The following is a 23,643-nucleotide window of genomic DNA, read 5'->3' as shown; positions in this document are numbered from 1 at the left end:
TCATAGTGAATATCTGTACTAAATTTTTAAGTTGATGTGATGACAACTTCCAGTGGTGGATCCAGGGGGGGTCAAGGGGTAAGACGATCAATGCTTTTGAATGGGGACATATGGTTGGAACCCTCCTTTTAAAAATGACTGGATCCGCCCCTGACTTCATGGTAAACTAGCTTGAACAAACACTTTAACCTGATACCAAATGGGCGATATAACTGAGGGACAGACAAACAAACAGACTGGAAAACAGAATGCATGCCCCTCTACTGTCGTAGGCGAGGCTTAAAAATCAAAAATTGCTTGAAATATGGGTCATGGTCATAGATGTATTTTACGGTAATATTGTACTAAAAGCGCAGAAAACACTATGTGATCCGTATAAACTCACTAACCTTTAAACAAACTTATTAGTAAAGGTTATCTTATTAATGTTGTAATAAGATCTTTGAATATTGTTTACATTGGCACAAATATCGATTTTGTCATCAACAAATTAAAACATTTAATTTGTATTCTTTTCGAATGTTTTTTTGGGATGTATAAATACACATCCACATTCATTTTCTATATAGAGATTGCTTTATCTATATATAACATTATACATATTTATTATAAGGTAAAATACTATCCTACTGCCTGTTGATACTTTTATTTTGGCATTGCACAAGTCATGTCTTCTTTGACTGTCCATGGTGTTAAAACACTAAATCCCTGGGATGTGTTTTAGTTGATTTTAGTCTCTGATGCATGATTTTTTATTATTAATTGTTTTTGGATTTTAACTAGCTTTCAGTAACTACGAGTACTCTCAAATCGTACTATTGTATTCATTTGACCTGTTGACACAATTTGTAATGCGTTTTTGTTATTCAATGTTTAATTATTTTGTGTTATATCTCTTCTTACTACTTTTAATATGTACCACCTTTGATAAGTATTTAGTATGACGATAAATTTTCACTTCTGTTCTCGTACTATGAACAACAAATTTATTTATTTTTAAAAAATATTTCTGTACTCCTAACAACAAAATTATCATATTTAAATTTACCCGTGTACGTTATTTTATTTAACGCCATTTTGTCCAAGGTTATAGTTTTCTCTTTGACATTGTTTTACATCTCCCCCTTTTTTATTTAATACTGTATTTATGTTGTGTCATAGATCAAATTTATTCATTCAGTGTATGTTTACTGGTTTTTTGTTAATATGTCTTTTTGATTGAGTTAGGCCATTTCAATATTTTATAATTTATGTTGTAATGTTACACTACTATTTCAGGTTAGGGTAAAGGTTGGCGCCTGTTAAAACGTTTAAACCCGCTGTATTATTATGCACCTGTCCTAAGTCAGGAACCTGTTGTTCAGTGGTTGTTGTTTGTTGATGTGGTTCATAAGTGTTTCTCGTTTTTTATATAGATTAGACAGTTGGTTTTCCTGTTTGAATTGTTTTACACTAGTCATTTTGGGGCCCTTTATAGCTTGCTAGAAGTTACACTTGTGTAGGTCACATAGTGTCTGAAAAACTTACCCTGGCAAAAATTGTGCAATAGAGAAGAACAAGCTTATATAAAATAGTCCACAAATTATGTATTTACTTTCAAATTTAATGTAAAAACAATACATAATTTTACTCCATTGTAATAAATACATGTGTTGTTTATTTTTATTTTATAAAGTTAATTTACTTTTTAATTCCCTAGTCCTTCATTATAGAGTTTTTCATCAAGTAACTGTCCTCAATAAAAAAAAAAACAACAAACATAGCAAAAAATATTTATCAAATCTCTGTTGAAAGGTTTTCTTAAGTTCCAATAACAAAAACATACATGTAAACATAAGAAGAGTTTGGCATTTCCAACTGTCCAAATGGTAGTGGCACAGAGGTGACACCATTTCTGAATGTCCCTTTGTGTCCAAGATGGGAGTAGCACATTGTAGACAAAACCCCTAGAAAGTGAATTATGGCCAGCCTTTGGAGTTGACATGCCTTTTCTTTTCTTTCATGATACAACACCTTTGAAATTTAGTATTCAATATTTTTTTCCGACGTCTTAAGTTAACTTTGAAAATGCTGGAATGGACTGTTACCAACTGACAGGAGGAAATGCCAAGATTCACATGAGCTATAGTGTACAAATCAGTCACAAATTAATGATGTGAACAATACAAATGAAACTTCCATATATCACAAGCATTACAGAGTTGTCTCCCATCATCTTTAAACTTTCACACAAGAGTTATGTCCCTTCCTTTGTTTTATTTTCCCTTCCTGCCTTTCTTTTTCTGTCCTTTTGTTGCCTGTTGTGTTTGAGCAGGTTGCTGTGATGACTGGTTCCCTGCAATTCTGGTTTTTAGCTTGGGTATTGTTTCAGCAATGTATGTTAGGACAGAATCACCTGGAAAGACAATTAACAATTTTATGTTTCAACATTATACAATTATATTCATAATTATATAAAAATATCTTTTCCACAAAATTTTCTTTCATATATCATAATTCTAGTCTGTCAGTGTAAATAATAAATGACAGATTTAGGTAATTTTTCCCTATTCTTTTTTTTCCATTATTCTCTCTTCTTTATTACTTCTACCATTATTTTCTATTCTTTATTTTTTATTACTATTATTCTCTATTCTATAAACCCCATCCAGATCCTCATACTATTGTAAATTAATCATCTGATTGAAGTTCAACATGGCTAAACTGTAATATTTGTACAAATCCATTCTCATGATTTCTTCTGACCTAAGCCTTGTCAGTGGTTTTCATTTGTTATATCTGAATTCTATTTGTGTCATTTTTTGGGGATATGGTGTAGATGGGAAATTTTGTATAGCCTCTGTGAAATTCATTTACAACTTTGTGAGAAATCAAGCATATTTCATTTATGTATTTCACAAAAATGTGCATAAATCTCAATAAATACAATAATATACAATCTTCATAAATTTTTCAATAAAACACCTTTCACAAATATATTCAGGAATCTTACATATTTAGACTTAATATTAAAACAATTTGATATCCATTTTCATAAAGGAAATATTTAAGGGAGCTACCATTTGATTTTTATAGTGGGGCTAGGATGAAAAATTTTGTCCTGCCTTTTTATTTTTCCCTCTATTCGGTCCTGCCTTTTTATTTTTTACTCTATTCGGTCCTACCTTTTTTTTCAGTTTATCCTGACTTTTTTATTTAACTAAATTGTCATCCTGCCTTTTTTTTTTTACTCAAAACCCTGTCCTGCCTATTTTTTTCAAATTTCATCCTAGCCCCCCCCCCCCCCCATAAAAATCAAATGGTAGCTCCCTAAGCAACCTTCACAAAAAGAGATAACTTAAAATTCATCAACAACATCTATGCTTTAGGCTACTTGTAACTTACGATCAGGAAATTTTTCCATGAATGGCTGTCCATCTTCTGTTTTTAACTGTACTCTAACTCTTCCTCGACACTTAGGATCTCTATGGTCAAGTTCTCTTGGATAGACTTTGTTCTAAAAACAAAAACAACAATGATACAAGAGTGCACACACTGAGCTGTTGCACCTGCTTTACTTATCATGATTGAAATTATGTTGAAAGTCTGAAATTATATGAGGGTTTACTACAAGTATCACATAAACTTAACATTATCAATAATCCATGTAAATGTGTTCAGGGTCAAATGAACCTGCCAGACAGACATGTACACCTTACAATCATACTGTACACCAAATATAGTAAGACTATTCAGCATTGCATCAAGCATCTGAGAAACAGAGCTAATTAGGAAAACTGATGTTGACAAATGGAACATAAAAATGTGGTCAAGGTGATACATGTATGAACCCTGCAAGACAACATGTACACCATGCAATCATTTCATACACCAAATACATTGACCTTTTGCTTATAGTATCTGGGAAACAGATATAATCACGAAAGGTAAACACTGACTAATGAACCATGCAAATGAGGTAAAGGTCATATGACACATGCCAGACAGACATGTACACCTTACAATCATTGCATTCATCAAATATAGTGGCTCTATTGATTATGGTATTTGCGAAATAGACCAAACCAACAAAACTAAACATTTGTGCTATGAGTTACCCCAAAAAAAGGCCAAGGTCAAATGAAGCCCTGCAAGACATGTACATGTACACCTTCCAATAATTCCATACATCAAATATAGTTGATTTATTGCTTATATATATAAAAAAGAAGATGTGGCATGATTGCCAATAAGACAACTCCCCATAAGAGACCAAATGACACAGAAATTAACAACTATAGGTCACTGTACAGCCTTCAACATAAGTAAAGCCCATACCACATAGTCAGCTATAAAAGGCCCTGAAATGACAAATGTAAAACAATTCAAACGAGAAAACTAACGGCCTAATTTATGTACAAAATAATGAACAAAAAACAAATATGTAACACAGCAACAATCGACAACCACTGAATCACAGGCTCCTGACTTGGGACAGACACATACAGAATGTGGCGGGGTTAGATATACATGTAGTATCTGAGATACAGACGACTCTAAAAACTTAACCTTACTCACTGATCTATGAAATGAGCTTGAGGTCAGGTGAACCCTGTATGATAGACAGGTAGACCTACACAAAATTTAGTTATCATAATGAGTGAATATTTGACATGAAAAACTTTACATTTTACCAAAAGAAACTTTTGAATGCAAAGATATGAAAAAGGATATGTAAGACATATGATTTTTATTTGATCTCTTGATAAATCCATGTAAATTTATAGTTTCAGAAAAGTTATCACTCAAAGGGATTAAAATTCTACATTATTTGACCAAATTTTGTGGATATGTGTGAAATCTTATCCCATTTTGCAAAATTTTATAGCAAAATAAATGTAGATTGTTGCCATGGATAAACTAAAAAAAATACATTTCAATATTTAAACTACTGCAAATCAAATCTATGAAAGATACTGATTATTTACATTTCCACATATATGACACAAACAGTAAGCTTAATTTGTGAGAAAGCAATGAAACAAGAATGGTAAACTTTATGAGGGTCAATTTCAATCATTTTTTTTCTAACTTCATGCCTAAAGCACATGTGTCTAGAAGAAACTTTGTCAGGTATGCCTTAACTTAAAAATCATACTTACTTCTATACCTATATGTAATCCTGATTGTATCAACACATCTTTAATTTCTTGAACTGTTGGATTATCTACACACTGTTAAATGTAAAATAAATAAATGCATTCGTTATGTAAAAAATGCATGTTGGATAAAGTTGAAGATGAAGAACATTTTATATGTAATTGTCCCCTTTATAATCTTTTGACGAAATAGTTTTTGATATTTTTTTTATACTCAGAAAACTATCAATAAAGTTCAGATCTATATGTTTATATGTAACCCATTAAGAATGTTTGCCTGTTAACAATGGTTAATATTTTATATAATCTGTTTTATTACTGCTTTTTTACACATATCTTTATGGCCCTGGTCAGGATTACTTGTGTATATTTTTGGAAAATTGTAATAGGGAAATATTTAAGTACGGTAAATCAAATCTGGCAAAATTACATTTATGTGAATGCTAAATGGCACGCAATTGCTGTCTCCTTCATTTCTCCCTGAGGTGCCCCTAAGTCTCCCTACCATGTCATGACTTCTCCCTGTCAGGCTGCACTGGAGAGGTTACTTCTCACTATCATTTTGAAGTGTGGTGAACCTTTGTACTTATATGAAATGATCTATAGGAAGTAAATATTTGGATTTTGGTGAGAAAGAGAGGGGATAACATATTTTTAGAAGGTGGGATATAAGGGTAAAAAAGCAGGGATGTGGGATATATATATGGGGTTAAAAAAGTAGGGAAGTGTGATATATGTGGTAAAAAAGTTTGAAGTGGGAATTTTTTTTTAAACAAAAGCGGTATTTGGAAAATGAGCACCTTGTGTCGTCTCCCCCTCTTACATAATGTTTTGGGAGGTTAATATCCAGCATGACAAAGGTTAATATTTAGGCTGCCCTAAGTACTTACTACTTGTTTTTGAAGGCGTCTTCCTTCTTTGAGTGATTTTTTACTATTGATGTAAGCAGGATAAACACAGATCCATCTGAAAACACAAGTTTTAATATTCAAATAAGGAATACGGTATATTGGTCTGCAAATAAATTTTCATTTTTTAATACTGTTGCCAAAACAAGTCATACACATATATGCATGTATATTAAAGTTCAACATGTTCCATGCATGCATTCCCTGTTATTCAGTGGTAGTAGCTTGTTGCTGTATTTTATATTTATTTTTTGTTTATTGTGTTATACTTAAATCAGGCAGTGAGTTTTCTCCTTTGAATTGATTAACAATTGTCATTTCTGGGCCTTTTATAGCTTGCTCTAGATGTATGTGGTATGTCTGGGTTTTGGTCATTGGTGAAGGCCGTACGGGACCTATAATAAGTTGCTAACCTTCTTCATCATTTGGTCTCTGGTGGAGAGTTGTCTCACTGGCAATCATACCACTTCTTCTTATTTGTATATTCCAGTTAATCAAATTTTGTTAAGGTTTTCACAAAACTTTCTTCAACGTTTAGCAAAGCTATGAATATATAAACTGAAGTCCAAAGTTCATATTGATAATTTGCCACTACTTTTTTAATGTACATGTCTATACATTATAGTTTTTGTATAGGTTAGTGCATGTTTACAATTTCAGTAGATTCAAGACCAATTATGAGTCTGAAATTTTTCACTTTATAACCTATGGGCATTTTCTATATTCCTATAACAAGAAATTAATCCTATTTTATCAGGGGTGTGACTTTTATTGCGGAAGAGATTCATAGTAGTCCTACATTCCCACTCCAGCATCGGTGGCATCAACATTTAGGTTCTACTGTGGTTAAAGTTTCTTAGACATCAATAACTTTGTCAAACCTTCTTGGAATTTTATGAAACTTGGACAGAAGCTTTAGTTTTTTATGATCAAAAGACAGTATCCAGTGTAAATTTAAAAATATTTTAATTTCTTTTCCGTATTTTGCAGATAAAAGGACATAGTTTATTTGCAGTAAACAATTAGGTACTGTCTGGGCCTGGGGGAAAAGTTTTTAAGACATCAAATAACATTGTCATAAGTATCTAAATTTTCTATACATTAGTGTTAACAAATATCATTTGCACACTGTACAATATAAATCATCCCTGCTATACACCATTTAGCACATGTTTAACAAAACGTTTATGTCCTGTAATTGGATTAACCTGGGACATAATAAATTATATACAATTCCCAGGATTAACTCATTAACTGTGACATGAGTAAGGGTTTATCAATAATAGAAATGGCCTGTGTATATATTTTGTCAAACGTAAGGATTTGTCAAAAACAATGAAAACTTTAAAAAAAAAAAAAAAATACAAATTGCACATCTTGAAAACTTATATTTACCATAATTCACGAATGTAATTATTACAATTTTTTCAAATCGCTACCAAAATTTGTCGTACATGTATCTATTAAATCTATAATCTAATGTGCATTTTTAGTTCTGTAAAAGGTTCAGTAATAAATAGCAATGAAAAGTACAATAATCATGATAATATTCAGATATTCATGATATTGGAGAATTTCCTATCATTGATAAATTTTACTCAGAAAGTATTGAATTTCTGACATATAATAAACTTAGAGGAATCAACCAGGATAACTTTTAACATGTTTTGGTTGGGACAAATTGGCTGGTGCATGTACAAATCAGAGTTAGATTCATAGAATCCCATGTACAAAAAAAATTAGAGTTTCACTGTTTAACTTTAAGACCTCTTTGTGTAATAATTCACACCTGAATAATCCAGTTTGATCATTGAATAATTTTATCCAGTTAAATTTTGTGATTTTATACACAGACATTAGGTGGAAAGAATAAATGATGGGGCTTTAGCCTTTACCATCGAATGAGACAACAGGTCAGGAATAACCACCAATTGGTGGATTATACCTTAATTGACGTATAATCCACCAATTGACATATAATGGTATAGACCAATTGACGTATAATTCTTTGTTTTTCAAAGCAAATTATTCAACCAAAGTGGAGCATTGTTTTCTTAAAACCATATTATTGTATGAAAACATGTCAAACATTCCTAGTTTAGTATAATGACATAACATACTGCATTTAATCAATAATTGTATATGCAGTTTCTTCTATTGTTATCTTGTTAATTCTTGATTGGCAAATTTATCACTAATCACCTGTCAATGGGCATCAATACTGTCTGCAGTCATGTGATTATGAGTACAACTCCACAGGTGAATGAAGCTCTTTGTTAATACTTGAATTTCATTATTAAAACTCAATCATGGTCAATAGTACAGATGTTTCATCAAAAGAATTGTTGTACACATGCATTCCCAAGAGATGCATCAGGCTTTGACAAAACTGAAACTTTCTGAGGACTCAATAATGGTCATAAAATAGGTTGTAAGTTGCAAAATGATGCTCCTACATGTCCTATTTCACACTAGCATTTTATAGCAAAAAAACTTGCATTATACGTCAATTGGTCTATACCAATATATGTCAATTGGTGGATTTATACGTCAATTGAGGTATAATCCACCAATTGGTGTTTATTCCTGACCTGGACAAGTGCCTTCGTTTTTTGCTATGGGAAAATTATGACTTTCATGACCTTCGACCTTTTCGTTCTGGATGTTATCGTCTACTGGAAGAAATGAACCCGATGTTTTAAAATCACCATATGGTACATATATTTTGTGAAAATTGTGGTTTATGTTTTGTTTATTTTATCACTGAAAAGCTTCGATATAAGTAAACGCAAACGAAAATAAGTCGGCAAATGGCCCCTGTTAATCATGCTATATATATATATACCTTTCTCTGTCCGTGTGCTTAAAACCTGAACTTGGATTCCAAGGTCTAGCTTGCGCAGGTTGAGTCTGTGCCATGTTGACAAAATTTATGTTCAATGTCAATCTTATGCTTGAAATTGCATTATCTTTTACACTCTGTTAAGCGTTCACATGACAATATGTCTAATAAAAAGAAGAATGACGGAGAATGTTCCGCCGACACAAAGTACAGTAATTGAAAAACTCTTCATGTCAGTTCCCTTAATTATTTAAAAAAAAAATAATATATCTTTGAGAACAAAATGTTGCAATGCCGTTATCAGCATTGGAAACTCTTATAGTGACAAACAAACTTTTTTAAGACAAACAAAAATGTACATTTTCATTGTCTAGAAGTTTAATAGTCAACATGGTCAATGTCTTCTTTTATGATGTTTGATATTTTTTGGACACGAAAAGGGGGCTATCATCTATGTCGCGAATTTCGAGCCTGAAAAAAATAGTAAAAACTATCGTCACGGTAAATAGTGGTAAACCGTAGAGACTTATATATTATAAAAATTGTAGGACTCACGGTTCTGATGTATGATATGTCTTTTATGTAATTCAATACAGTAAGATGCGCAGAATAAATGGCAAAAAAATAAAGAATAGAGAAAAATAGGGCAAACAATTAAAGAATAGAAAATAATGGGGGACGGTGCTAAACTATAAAGAATTAGAGAATAATGGGCAAAAATATAAAGAATAAGCAAATTATGAATGACCTAAAAAAATTAAAGAATACAGAAATAAAGAAGTTAACACTTATTTATAATATATGATAATTGGCAAAATATATATTTATTCATTTATTTATTGCCATTTATGTGGTTTCATGTTATATGAAAACGAGCGTATTATATTAAAATGATAAATCTAGTTTTCATAGTGAACGAAGAGCCACATCACCATGGTATATAGTTTGCGTTCTCGTTTCTTCCCCCGAAAAGAAAAACTTGAGCACGAGAGTCCCTCGCTTTTCGTAATATCATCCAAATTTAAAGAGTTGTTCAGATATAAGTTTATGCAATAGAGGTATATTTTGTAGAGAAATACACATTTATGTACGTAAACCAGTTTAAAAACTTGGTTAATTTAAACATCCCCGTATATTTATTTACGATTTTTTTAAATACTTATTTTATTCAATAAAACAACAACAGCGTTACTTTATTTTAATAGGGGTACAAGGTTAGTTATACGACTAATCTTCTGTGAGGCCCTTGATCATCAAAGAAAATCGTTAACTTAGTTGAAAAAATGAAAAATGCAATGAAGTTTTATATATCAGTAGCGGATCTTTGGGGGGTGGGGGGGGGGGGGGGGGTGGTCCAGGGTTGGATATATGATGTTATATTAGAAATAATAAAAGAAATACTTTATTCTAGTTTCAAACGACAAATAAGCGAACTGATGGGAATTCCATTAAATACCAAAATACCAGACGCAATGATTAAACAGCCGTATAGGCTAATTATAAAAGGTGGAAATGGGGACCCAACATGACGGTTAATGGCAAAATAGAAGAAAAGTATACTCAAGCCGGTGCTAGGGGTTGTCTTGCAGTGAGGTGAGAGTTTTTTTTCTCCGTGTTGAATGCCTCACTGTGACTTTGAGATAAAGAACAGCAATAAAGGCAATGTTCTTTTGCTTTCTATGTGTTTTTTGCTGTGCATGTACTGATTTTTGGATGGATACCCCATATCCTTTGTTTTTCTATTTCTTTTCATATTAATGGGTAAACAAAAGGCGACATGAGATGGCAATTAAACCAATGCAAAAGATCTATACTGAGGTTAAAGAGGTCGGACCAATTTGCCCTCATTTCTTTCACTTTAAAACAGTAGAAAAATCCCAAAACTGTTAAAACCTACTGAAAAGACGAGATATGGAACGGGGCCATTATCTGGCCCCTTAAATTGCAGACAAATTAAAATTATTCAAGCTTTTCAAAATAATTTTTATTTACTGATAAATGAACAGGTTGGTATAATCTGGACACTTGAGTGCAATAAGGTTACTTGTGATATGTCACTTTGATGTCGTAAACATGTCGAACGTGGCATGTTTGACATGATGAAATGGCCATTTTGTGCATATGTACATGAGCCAAGGCTAAAAGTCTTATGAACATCCAAAGGACTTATACTGTTTTAATTTCGAATTTTCGGACCTGAACATTGACTTTATCCTAAGACTACTATAACACATAATGTTAGTAGTCGCAGCTTTATCGTAGTAATTACCTTCTTCATTGAATATTAATGAGTCTCAATAATAAACATTAAATATTTTAAAATTACGGTTACAGATATCATTAAAAATCAAAATGTTATTTATTCTAAATATTGCCTTTAATTGCTTACATCCACTTTTTCATTTGAACTTTGGTGAATATATTTGTCTCATTGGAAATCATACCACATCTCCTTATTTTCATATATTTGTTGTTGATTTTTTTTAATTCAATTTTGTATTGAACTGTTGAAAGAAATCCTTTACCAACAAGAATCTATTTCTTTCTGTTTTAGACCAGCTAGGTATTAGTATAGAATAGAGGATGGAAACGCGGAATGTGTCAAAGAGACAAGTACCCGACCAAAGAGACAAGTACCCGACCAAAGAGACAAGAACCCGACCAAAGAGACAAGTACCCGACCAAAGAGACAAGTACCCGACCAAAGAGACAAGTACCCGACCAAAGAGCAGAAAACAGCCTATAGTTTTACTTCCAATAGATCTAGAACTTTGGTTTTGGTTAGGAAAATCCCTCTTGTTCATATGGAGCATAATTACTCAAACTTTACCAAAATATAACCAAATTGCAGTTATGACCCATCTTCAGGCATTTATATATATATAAATAAGGATATGTGGTATGATTGCAAATGCAGGAGACAACTATCAACTCGAGAGCAAAGGATGCAATTAAACTATATACAGTAAAGTTAATTAGAAATGTTTGCCAAATTTTTTTGCCAAAATTACAATGGACAATTGAAACTCTAATTTTATAAATTTGATAGCCTTATTCAGAAAGAGAGGCGAAAGATACCAGAGCGACATTCAAACTCATAAGTCGAAAATAAACTGACAACGCCATGGCTAGAAAAAAAGAAAAATACCAACAGACAAACAGACAAACAATAGTCCACAAAACACAACATAGAAAACTAAAGACTGAGCAACACGAACCCCACCAAAAACTAGGGGTGATCTCAGGTGCTCCGGAAGGGTAAGCAGATCCTGCCCCACATGTGGCACCCGTCGTGTTGTTCATGTTAGTACAAACCCGGTAATAAGTCTAATTCGGTAGGTCAGTGTATGCAGCTTTGCCTGAAATCACGATAGTTCCAAGTTCTCATTGTTTAAAAATCGCAATAATAAATGCACACAAAAAATTATCAACGTACAGTCGCCAACAACCATGAAAAAATGTAAGCCTTGAAAGGCATTGGAAAACAACATGTGAAACATTTCAGAAGGGAAATAAATGGCATATGATATATGCTTAAAACATAAATGTAAAACAATTATGAAAGACAACAAACAACGACAACTAGACTCTAACCAGAAACAGGAACATACAGAAAAATGTATATGAGAGCTTTACTCTCATAAACAGGTTAAATGGTCAGAAATACGCCATCATATTGTAATAAGGAGTCTGTAATTCAGTGGTTGTCTTTAGTTGCATGCAGTATATCATATTTTTTTTTCGTTTTATATTGGTTTTTTTACATAGATCAGGCCGTAAGTTTTCTCGTTTCAATTATTTTACACTTGTCATGTTGGGGCCTTTCATAGCTTACTATATATCTATTATGGGTTTTTCTAATTGTTTAAGACCCTACGGTGACAGTGCACAATCCAGAGGGGATCCGGGGGTTGGAACCCCCCTTTTTAAGATCAATGCTTTTGAATGGGCACATATAGCTGGAACCCACCCACCCCCTGTTTCCTGGGTTGGAACCCCTTTTAAAAATGGCTAGATCCGCCCCTGAGTGACCTATATTTTTTAACTTGTACGTCACTATGTCTCTGGGGGATAGCGTCTCATTTGCAATCATTACACTGTGGCACATATTCTTAATTCTATATCATAGTACACACATGAAGCTGTCATACTGATATATTGTCGTGAAGATTGAAAAACTTTGTAAAAATGGCCCTAACTTGAAATAAAACATGGGGTAAATAGTCCATTCTGATCACTGCTTGATAAAGTAATGTTAACGATCAGCAGTTTCCTCCGCTATACCTTGATGCTAACAGTTGCTCAAAAATGCTATGTGTGAAATCCTTATAGTCTTTACTGCCGATGGTATAATTAAGACAGCACAAGTTCTGTACATTGAGCTTGCTTTCAGTATCTTCGAGCATTCTTTTATATGATATTGTTTATTATTGTTTTGCTGTTCTGTGTTTTTCGTAGTTTTTTTAACTGGTATTGTTTAGGTATGATAAGTGCTTTTTAAATGAACTGAATTTTACATATGTTCTCTAAAATGTAACTGTATTCCACTGATCTCAATCTCATTTTCTCAATTAACGATCCGACGGTAAGACGATATGTCAGTACTTATATTTCACATATCATACAATGTAGTTAAAAAAATAATATAAAATAATTGTCTTTAGACCGTCGCGTGACTGAAATCTCTTTTCTTTCTTTAAATATTACGTATTATATATATGACATAGGATGACCTGACTGAGAATTACAAAAAATCATTAATTATTTGTCATAAACTGTTATTTGTTTATGACAAACGACCCCGAGGTCGCAGAAACTTTACAATGGCTGTATGTCAAGCAGAATGAATGTCCATCATTGTAAACTTATTTATTGTGTCCGATTAGCCTACTATGATATTAATGTGGAAAAAAGTATAAAAGATAGCGAATATCATGTCCTATTCGCTTCCTTATAATAACATCTTAATAATCTGAAAATCGATTAACGTCTTATTTAATATTCATACGCCATGTTGATAATTTTATGGAAGTCCATGCAAGAAAGAAGTTCAAATCAGACATATTTGTTACGTAAAAAGGTTATGATGATACATTTGATTACGGACGAAATTATTTGACTAAGTCCGGTTCGCTTTGCAGTGTGTGCAGAAGAAAATAGAAATTAAAATCGTGAATGTTCTGCACCAAAACAATGAACACCTTAAAAAATAACATCAGGTCGTGATCCTCAATGGACTCTTAAATGTCAGGTCATGAGTTTTTTTTAGAATTATTTTACTGGTTCGCCCGTAAATAAGATAGATGTATGGACAAGTACAAAAAAACAAACAATTATCGTAATTAATTCTGTTATGTAAGAAATATACACCATTTTTTCAATATTATTTATCGCAAACTGTGACGTACGCCAGAAACGCAATGTTGTACTAGTATACTGAAGGTGATTTAATTAATAAGACGACCCCTTTTATAAAACATGAAAATTTACAAAAATGGGGACCCGGGGGTCTAATAACATATAACAATCATAATTTAAGATGCATACAATCTGGTACACTGATACAACATATACAAACTTATCGGTTCTCGTTCGCTTTGCTCATACAAACATAAAACTTGTCTTAATTATGCGTAATAAATAACCCAAAGACAGAAGTTGGAAGAAAAGACACAAACTGACCAGTTTTATTCTTACTGTTAAAACACCAATATTTCACTAAAATAACTCGTTTAATAGTCCTTTTAGTGTGTGGCCTCCAAAATAGTTCTTGATTATATTATATTCATAAATTTGATCTGCAAAAGAAAACAAAGGTCGATATTAACACAGAAACACAGAAGATATACTTTTACTCTTATACAATTTATTCCATATCCAAGAATACATACAATATATGTATAATGGCCGATAAACCCAGCAAGTATAGTGGACAATAGTATTGTTTATTCAAATCTATATTTAGATCTATGCAATTATAATAATCGCAAATAACTTAAATTTCAAAATTGCGTGTATAGGTGCCATCTAACTGATGATACAGACAAAAAATATAGAAGTATGACAAATATAAAATATAAATAATATGCAAGGCGACTGCTGAATACTCAATCACTTTCGACCTCGCCGACCAGGAACAACCAACCAAACACCCAATATTGGGGGTAAACTGGAAACCTGTTTCCGAACCCAAGTAATGCGCAAAGTCGTCTCAAGGGATATAATCGGACGTGTAAATTTAATATAATATGTATTCAATAATCATAGTCATATCCATTATACCAAGAAGTTGACTGATTTGAATGTTGTCATGTCTGCTGCCGGTTACGAAGTGATAAATATAACCAATGAATTTGTTTTCATTATACCATTCATCACGTGTCTTATATCTCAAGAAAAAATTAAAAGCATAATTATTTGCTATTACCGACAATACAATAATTTATTGTTTGTACTAACACGACGGGTGCCACATGTGGAGCAGTATCTGCTTACTCTTCCGGAGCACCTGAGATCACCACCATGCAGTTTTTGGTGGGGTTCGTGTTGCCCAGTCTTTGGTTTTCTGTGTTGTTTTTTGTACTGTTGTTTTATTGTTTGTCTTTTTATTTTTTAGCCATGGCGTTGTCAGTTTATTTTAGACTAATGAGTTTGAATGTCCCTTTGATATCCTTCGCCCCTCTTTTTCTTTTAAAAATACCGAAACGTGAAACAATCTTCTTCTTTACACAATAAAGTAATAATTACGGCTTTCAATATGATGACTATATATATACTGTGTCAAACTGGTCAGATGTAATTTAAGATATGAATAGAATACAAATGATTATTTTTAACAAAATTATTGCTTATAAATATGAGCTGAGAATTCAGCTTTAAACTTATATAGACTGTCAGCAGCGAGGCCAGGGAAAACAACATGCAATCCGACAAATGATTGCAATCCAGCAATAAAAGTTTCACTATAATACAATTATTAAGAATAGCCAGCAAGCACTGAATGAAAACAGGTTAAAAAACTAAAACTTAAAACACTAGAAATAATTGGAAAAAAGTAAAATAACCAAAATACCGAATTCCAAGGAAAATTCAAAACGGAAAGTCTTTTATCAAAAGGCAAAATCAAAAGCCCAAACACATCAAACGAATGGAAACAACTGTCATATTCCTGACTTGAAAAACTATCTTTAACTGCCGGTTTGTCCACAGGAGAAGAAAAGGAACGGCACTTTAAAACATTTTTTTTATTGGTTAAGAGTTATACGGTATATGATAGTAAAAACCCAATATCTCATAGACAATAGACAATATAGAATATTTATTTACACAAACACATTTATATTTAACGGCGTTATCAGATACAAACAAATACACCTAATTATATACACGTACTTAAAACCGGTCTTTACCCGTCTCGGGGCTGATAAAAAACGATTGCCATTGATTGTATTATGGGGGTGGGGAGGGGGACCTTTTCAGAGATGTCTGGATTGAGCCTTTATTTTTGCGGAAATTCGGGATTTACACTGATCGGGACTCATGAATCATGGATTAACTTTTACGGGAAAGATGAGACCCCCTACAACCCCCTTCTCTTAATTATATAGAAAGTTTACTTGTATTCACCAGTAAGTATATAATAATTAAATGTTCATATATATCAAAATGTTTTCTTGGTTATATCTATATATATATATATCAAAAATTGGAACAAATGCTATATGATATATTAAGTTTCCCTTATAGCCCACAGCGGTACGGGTGTCATTCCTGAGATTACTGAGATCTATAACTGCTCCACAATTTTTTGATTTTGGGTTACAAACAACGAAAGTTCTGAAACGGCGAATGTGTTATTTTGTAAATATTAAATTCTTAACAGGACAGTCATGTTAAAATTCAAATTCTCCTTCTTCAAACATTGTCGGTCGGGTCGGTATAGGAGTCACATAATTTAGTTCTACGCCATTGGGAACTGGCCTAAGAATTAGTTTTCCAGATTTATTTGGAATTGAAAGTCTTACTCCATTAGGTGACTGAAATTCGAAACCGCCGTTTTTTGTTAATGAAATGATACCATTATATATTTGTTTTGATTGTGTATTTTTTGTTTGCACTATAGTGTTAGTTCTCACTGAATTACTTTGACCAGAAAAACGCGATTGAGTTAATTGCGACATAAGCTGAATGGGCGTACCAGCAACTTGGTTATTGTTTAAATTTCTTATTCCTGTTTGAGGTGGTGGCTTTGTTGAATGAATTATGTTTCTACTTTGCGTTGGTGGTCGGATGTTCCTGAATGACTGCGTTGGTGGTCGGGTGTTCCTGAATGACTGCGGGGGTGGTCTGGTGTTCCTGGATGACTGTGTGGGCGGTCGGGTGTTCCTGAATGACTGTGTGGGTGGTCGAGTGGTCATGGTTTTGTGTGGAGGAGGTCGTGTATTCCTAGATGTCTGAAGATGTGGACGCTTATTTCTAATTGTCTGTATATTTTCTTGAATAAAATTGTCTGGTAAACTAACAGTCACTGGATTGGTTACAATCGTCTGCTGTCGTGTAATTCCAAGTCTTCTCTTCAGTAGCTCTAAGATGATTGCTTCGTATGTTAAACTGTTCCTTAATACTGTATCAGCTAAATTTTGCCTTCTTGCGTTATTTTGCCTCTGAAATTATAAACTTGATCTTATTACTACGTCGATCTCAACGATAATCTAAAGTTGAACAATAGGAGATTTTGAGTACACGTCAATGACACAACAACCAACACAACAAAAATAACCAAAAGACATTTAGAGTGAAACAATAGACAATTGTCTAATCAATAAGTCAAGTTCTAAATCGTCCGAGTCTATAAAAGTTGTGATTAGATTACTAGTAGATAGAAAAAATAAAAAAATCTGCATTGTTTGCATTACCAGATTTTGCATTGACACCAAATTCTCCAAAAAATAAATAAAAAACACTTTAAGATATGACATAAGACAGCCATTGACGGGGTTCCTGACTTGGGACAGGCACCTTGAATATGTGACGGAGTTCCTGACTTGGGACAGGCCCATGCATATGTGACGGAGTTCCTGACTTGGGACAGGCTCATGAATATGTGACGGAGTTCCTGATTTGGGACAGGCTCATGAATATGTGACGGGTTTAACCTTTTGTTTGTCTAATTTTCTGTGAGCTCAACCACCCTTCTCGTTTTAATCTTGAGACTAACAAGACAATGAAACGTTTTTTTTTTCTTCTTGCGTTATATTGCAAAGACATAACTTTTTGCAGGATATTTGCTGTTAGACAGGGTTATTTGTCGGTTCTTAGTTTGCAAGCGAGGTTTATTTACCATAATTATTTTTTTATTATATGTTATTTTATTTTTATTGAGGTCTCGATGATGTTGTTGTTCATTGTAATGTTAATGTTTCTATGCCTTTGACCCTCTTATGTGTATAATTTGAGCAATAAAGATATTATCATTATTAACAATGGAGATTTGTGACGAAAACATAAGCCAGATACAAACATATGTAATTGAATTAGATTAATTTTTGAAAAAGAAAACTGATAAACACCAGAAGTCTTACCGTTCTCATCCGTGAAAAATGACTGCAATAAATTCCCCCAATGACCGAAATAATTATCACATAGAACGAAGCACATTTCAAAGTTTTAGTGTCCATCTTTTCTTCATTTAATTTTTTTTATTTATCGTTTTCACAGACAATTCCATATTTGTGTTGGGGTCAAGCAAGGGTGTTGTATCTACCCTGCTATCTTTTTTCGATACAATGAATTACGGCCGTATACACATACACCAACACATGAAATGATCAATCATAAATCTATGAACGAAGCTACGGTAAAAACACCTGACAAGTAAGATTAAAAGTTGACATTGATTGTTATATTAATTATGATAAATTGATATATTTCACTATTAATCTAATACACATTTTGTATCTTTGTATACACCTGCTGACCATTAGTTGACAATTATAGGTGCAGCGTTTATCACCGGTCTTTCTGTGAGTTAGTAGCTGATTAATAATTACCATGAATAAAATAGAGGCATTAATAATAGACTGGTTAGATTTGAAGCCAAGTTTGTGTGTCCTTAAAAAAGACGAAAAGTAATTTAATACAGGGAATACGGTTGGCGTGTATTGATCCTTAAACCGCAAAGTTCAAAAAGGTGAAATTTCGGTGGTGTTTTTTGCATGCTTTTGATGCAAAAAATATGTACTTTTTGGGTTTTATTCAATTTAAAGAAAGCAGGCCCCTAAAAACCATAATTATCATGCATACGGCTATTGACCGATAAAATCTGTTTGAAAAAATAAAAGACACGAAAACAATAATTTGCTCAATCTCAGCTAAGATCGTTACATTTTAGGGGTAATATGCGAGAACCCATGGACTCAGAATTGGAAAAGTGAGGTTGTGAAGGGTAACAGATGTTCAGGCTCTGCTTTCTGATGAAATACGGCTGCAAAGGTGTCGCATAATATGGATGAAACTGCCGCTAGGCAGATTTATAAAGTTATTCATCAATCAATTTCACCACCAAAACATGTATACTCGTACGGGGAATTTAGACTATTCACAGGGTGTGAAGCCGAAGCATCACGCATACGATATTCACGCTATCTTGAAAATATTACGTTACAAATATTCTCATTGGTTACCTTGTGATGTTAAACCGAATAATTCATAATAGGTTTAGGTAGTCAATTTTGATTAATTGATAATTTTGAATTGATAAGGATAAATCAATAGTGACATTTGAATTTGATAAGTTTAATTCGATGTTCACATGGTTCACGCGATCTTGATTTTTTTTTTACAAATATGACTCCTGATTGGTTGTGACTAAGTTTATTTTAGCCTGGCATTCCGGTCCAAACTCCTGTCAAGCAGTGGATAGGATTCCAGTCAATTGTTTTTTTTTTTGCTAGAATGATATATAGAATTGTGAACATTTCCCGGATATTAGATATACAGAATAAAGGAATAGAATTACAGCATGGGTACTCGAGACCCGATCAACAATTATTGCTGGATGTTGACGTCTTTTCAGAAAGTTCAAACTTGTACATGGTGTAGATAATGAGATTTAGCCAGATTAACAAATGACAGTAGTTTTATGTAAAAACAAAAGTTTGAAAGGAGTGTATATGAATAAATTTACAAATGTTACTTACTGCATATAATGATATGAAATTAAGATAATACAAAATTAAAAAGCATTTATATATATAATTTGGTTTTGTTCTCACGATTGTGTAATTACTATATTGCTGGTACATTGTATTCAAAAATTGCTAATAACTAAACACAGTAATTTAAATACCCAGCCTGCCATGCAGCGATTGTCTTCGATATAAAGAAGTGGTTTGTCATATATATACTGGATTTTTATTTGATCTGTGCTATACGATCGAAGCAGGAGTGCCACTTGACATACCAGTAGAATGGGGAACTCATTGTTTATACTTCTAGAGAACCTGTGTTCATATTAATCTTAAGTTTTGATGGGTTCGTAGTGTTGTTCAATCTTTAGTTTTCGGGTAGTTTTGTTGTTGTTGTAAATTCACGTTAACTTTGTCTTTTGGACTTTGATTGCAGTTTTAGTATCTCCTAAAAAATCATATAATATATCATATACTACACATGAAAGTTGGTATCCAAAAAAGAACATGTACGCGTAAAAGTGGTAAACATTATTTTAATTTTTCGGTAGAATGTATATCCAGGGTTTGTTGTTAGGGGCGTTCCTAAAAATAAGGAGTTGAATGACATTATCTTGACAAACTTTGGCTTTTATTTCACCTATATAGTTTTACATGTATTACATTTTTTCTAATTTTTAGCGTGATTCCGCGCCTGTATTTGTGTGTTTACTGTAAACAAAATAAAAAATGTACTTTGTTTATGGTAAACACATCAATAGGCAATAATTAAGTTTCCGGTGTATCTAGCATTAAAATGTCGGAACAGTCATTTGTAAGTACTTGGTCTGATATAAATCATGTACTTGTTTATACTACGTGACCAACTGTATTTTATACATGTTCGATATTTGTAAACAAATAAAACGTTAACGTTAAGCCGATCAATATCAGCTCCCACCCCTTTCCAAATAAAAACAGCATTAACGGAAAAACCATATAGAACACCCCCACCCCAATAATAAAGAAAAAACTAAAATAAAAACAAACACAAAATATAAAAATAGGTAGAAAAGTAGTAGAAAATAAAAATTCCGTAAATACTAAAAGAAAAACAAACAAAAATAAGAAATATGGAAACGCAACAGAAAAACAAACATATCTTATATTATAAATATTATTTTAACTTGATACACTGCAATGGTAATTATATCAGTTTGCATAACAAAACATAATCATCTGAAATAAGTCATCATAAAACCATAATGAAAGCACCATAAACTGATAAGTTCCACTGATAACCATGGTTGTTAGATATAAGAAGATGTGGTATGAGTGCCTATGAGACAACTCTCCATCCAAGTCACAATTTGTAAAAGTAAACCATTATAGGTCAAAGTACGGCCTTCAACACGGAGCCTTGGCTCACACCGAACAGCAAGCTATAAAGGTCCCCCAAAATGACTAGTGTTAAACCATTCAAACCAGGAAAAAAGACTTAGGACAGGTGCAAACACATGCAGCGGGTTTAAACGTTTTAATAAGCGCCAACCTTCGCCCTACCTGAAACAATAGTGTAACATCACAACATAGAAAGACACACTATCAAATATCAATTGAAATGGCTTAACTCAATCAACATGATCAAAAGACATATTCACAAAAACAAGTGAACATATTACACTGAACGAATAAATTTGATCTATGACACAATTCAATGTAAATACAAAATAATAAAACAAGGGGGTTAGATGTAAAACAATATCAGAAAGAGAACCATAACCTTGGACAAAATGCCGCCAAATAAAATAACGTACACAGGTAAATAAAAATAATTTTGTTGTAAGGTATACATGGAGTACGGAAATAATTTTTACAAAATAAATAATTTTGTTGTTCCTAGTACGAGAACAAAAGTGAAAATTTATCGTCATAATAAACACTTATCAAAGGTGCTATATATTAAAAAAAGTGAGACTAGATATAACACTGAATAAGTAAATATTAAATAACAAAAATACATTACAAATTGTATCAACAGGTCTAATTAACACGAAAGTACGATTTGAGAGTACTTGCAGATACTGAAAGCTAGTTTAAAGCCAAAAAAAAATCAATAATAAAAAATCATGCATCAGAGACTGTTCGTTTAAAGTTTTTATATTTTTGTTGTTGTCCATATCTGTTGTTATTCTGGCTTTGCAAGTGTGTTTTGTACACCTTAACGACTTGTTTCTATTTTTCAGAACATTAGTTAACAATATATATATGTGGCCATGATACATTACAGATAGATTTCCTGTGTTTGTCTCCGAATTGACAATGTCCAACTTGACACCTCAAACGTGTGAACACTATATAATTTCAAACCAAAGTAACTTTCAGTTTTGTATTACAAATGAGTATGAACTCATTTGATTACCCATGGGGAATACTGTAAAACAAATTCTTATTCACGATATAGCGATGAATATTTAAACTTTTCCGTTATTTGTTAACTGTACAATGGGACAAATGTAGTTTTCATTTTTTTTTTGGCGTAAATGAAATACAACCTTGTGGCGCAAATGAAAGTGCATTTTGTAAAAATTGGCGCAAATGCATTTTACTCTGATTACAGACAAACCTGTGCATCCGGAAAATTTGTAAGGCATAGCATGCCCTAGATATATAAAATTCAAACGCATTTTATGTTTCAGAAAATCAAAAACTTTACAGGATTTTGCTGATTTAAAATTTGTTTACTTTGCGTATTAAGAGAAGGTAACTCAGAACATGTATAATCTATAAAGAAATCTTCAGAAATTTTTTTTATGTTTTATGTTAAAGCAGAAAAAAACGTACTGTGATCTCATTTTTTTTGTCTTTGATATTCTGGGAGCATTTTATAAGATCTATCTTCTCATATTCTATTTCAAAGTTCTATCAATAAGTTTACTTTCTATTCACATAATGATGCCTTTTCTCTGTATATCCTTACACAATGTGTCATTTTTTCACAACCTGTCGCTCGTGTACGTATCCTTTCTCGGCGCAGGACGTTTGCGCTTTTTCATAAAACATTTGCGCTTTTTCATAAAACATTTGCGCTTTTTCATAGAATATTTGCGCTTTTTAAAAAAATGACATTTGCGCTTTTCATATAGGACATTTGCGCTTTTAAAATATTTGCTTCTTATGGCTTCCCTCCTATTTTACCCAGGCTTAGGACCGGTAGGTTTCAACTTTGACCTGGCACAGTTAAAGACATAATTTTCATTATGGTTAAAAGTTTAATAATCATTTCATAGCACATTCGTGTTAAGAAGTAATTTCATAGTACATTGATATAATAGCTCAAAGTAAACATTCTAAAGACATAAAGATACGTAAAGTCATCAAAGGTTAGTTTTCGCTTGACATCTGGAGCTTATGGATTGAAAAAATATAGCTCTTGTAATCTGTCCTGACTAACATTTCGCCCACATTTTAAATAAATATTCTAGTTTCTCTTTCTCAAATCTTGACTGAGGCCCCTATCCATCAATATAACGAATTTTAATGTTATTGACCGACTGTTGTTCAATGATAAAAATCCATCGTGACATATA

At 32.6% G+C, this 23,643-nt stretch overlaps 1 protein-coding gene and 1 long non-coding RNA gene across 2 annotated transcripts; both read right to left on the bottom strand.

Annotated features, from left to right (window-relative positions):
- Positions 1 to 1,582: 1,582 nt before the first annotated feature.
- Positions 1,583 to 9,029, bottom strand: LOC127721453 (signal recognition particle 19 kDa protein-like). Its single transcript, XM_052228196.1, has 5 exons — positions 8,892 to 9,029; positions 6,029 to 6,104; positions 5,142 to 5,213; positions 3,385 to 3,496; positions 1,583 to 2,395 (listed from the first exon to the last, which is right to left on the bottom strand). Exons 1-5 carry the CDS (start codon positions 8,963 to 8,965, stop codon positions 2,256 to 2,258), a joined length of 474 nt encoding a protein of 157 aa, XP_052084156.1. The 5' UTR covers positions 8,966 to 9,029; the 3' UTR covers positions 1,583 to 2,255.
- Positions 9,030 to 14,546: 5,517 nt separating this feature from the next.
- On the bottom strand, positions 14,547 to 18,689 carry LOC127722395 (uncharacterized). Its single transcript, XR_007991714.1, has 3 exons — positions 18,470 to 18,689; positions 17,086 to 17,551; positions 14,547 to 14,686 (listed from the first exon to the last, which is right to left on the bottom strand). It is a non-coding gene; the product is annotated as an uncharacterized LOC127722395 (long non-coding RNA).
- Positions 18,690 to 23,643: the final 4,954 nt, after the last annotated feature.

This window comes from Mytilus californianus, unplaced genomic scaffold, assembly GCF_021869535.1.
Source record: "Mytilus californianus isolate M0D057914Y unplaced genomic scaffold, xbMytCali1.0.p SCAF_12, whole genome shotgun sequence".
Classification (NCBI taxonomy): Eukaryota; Metazoa; Mollusca; class Bivalvia; order Mytilida; family Mytilidae; genus Mytilus; species Mytilus californianus.
Note: the sequence above shows the minus strand (reverse complement) of the source record. Positions and strands in the feature narration are given on the sequence as shown.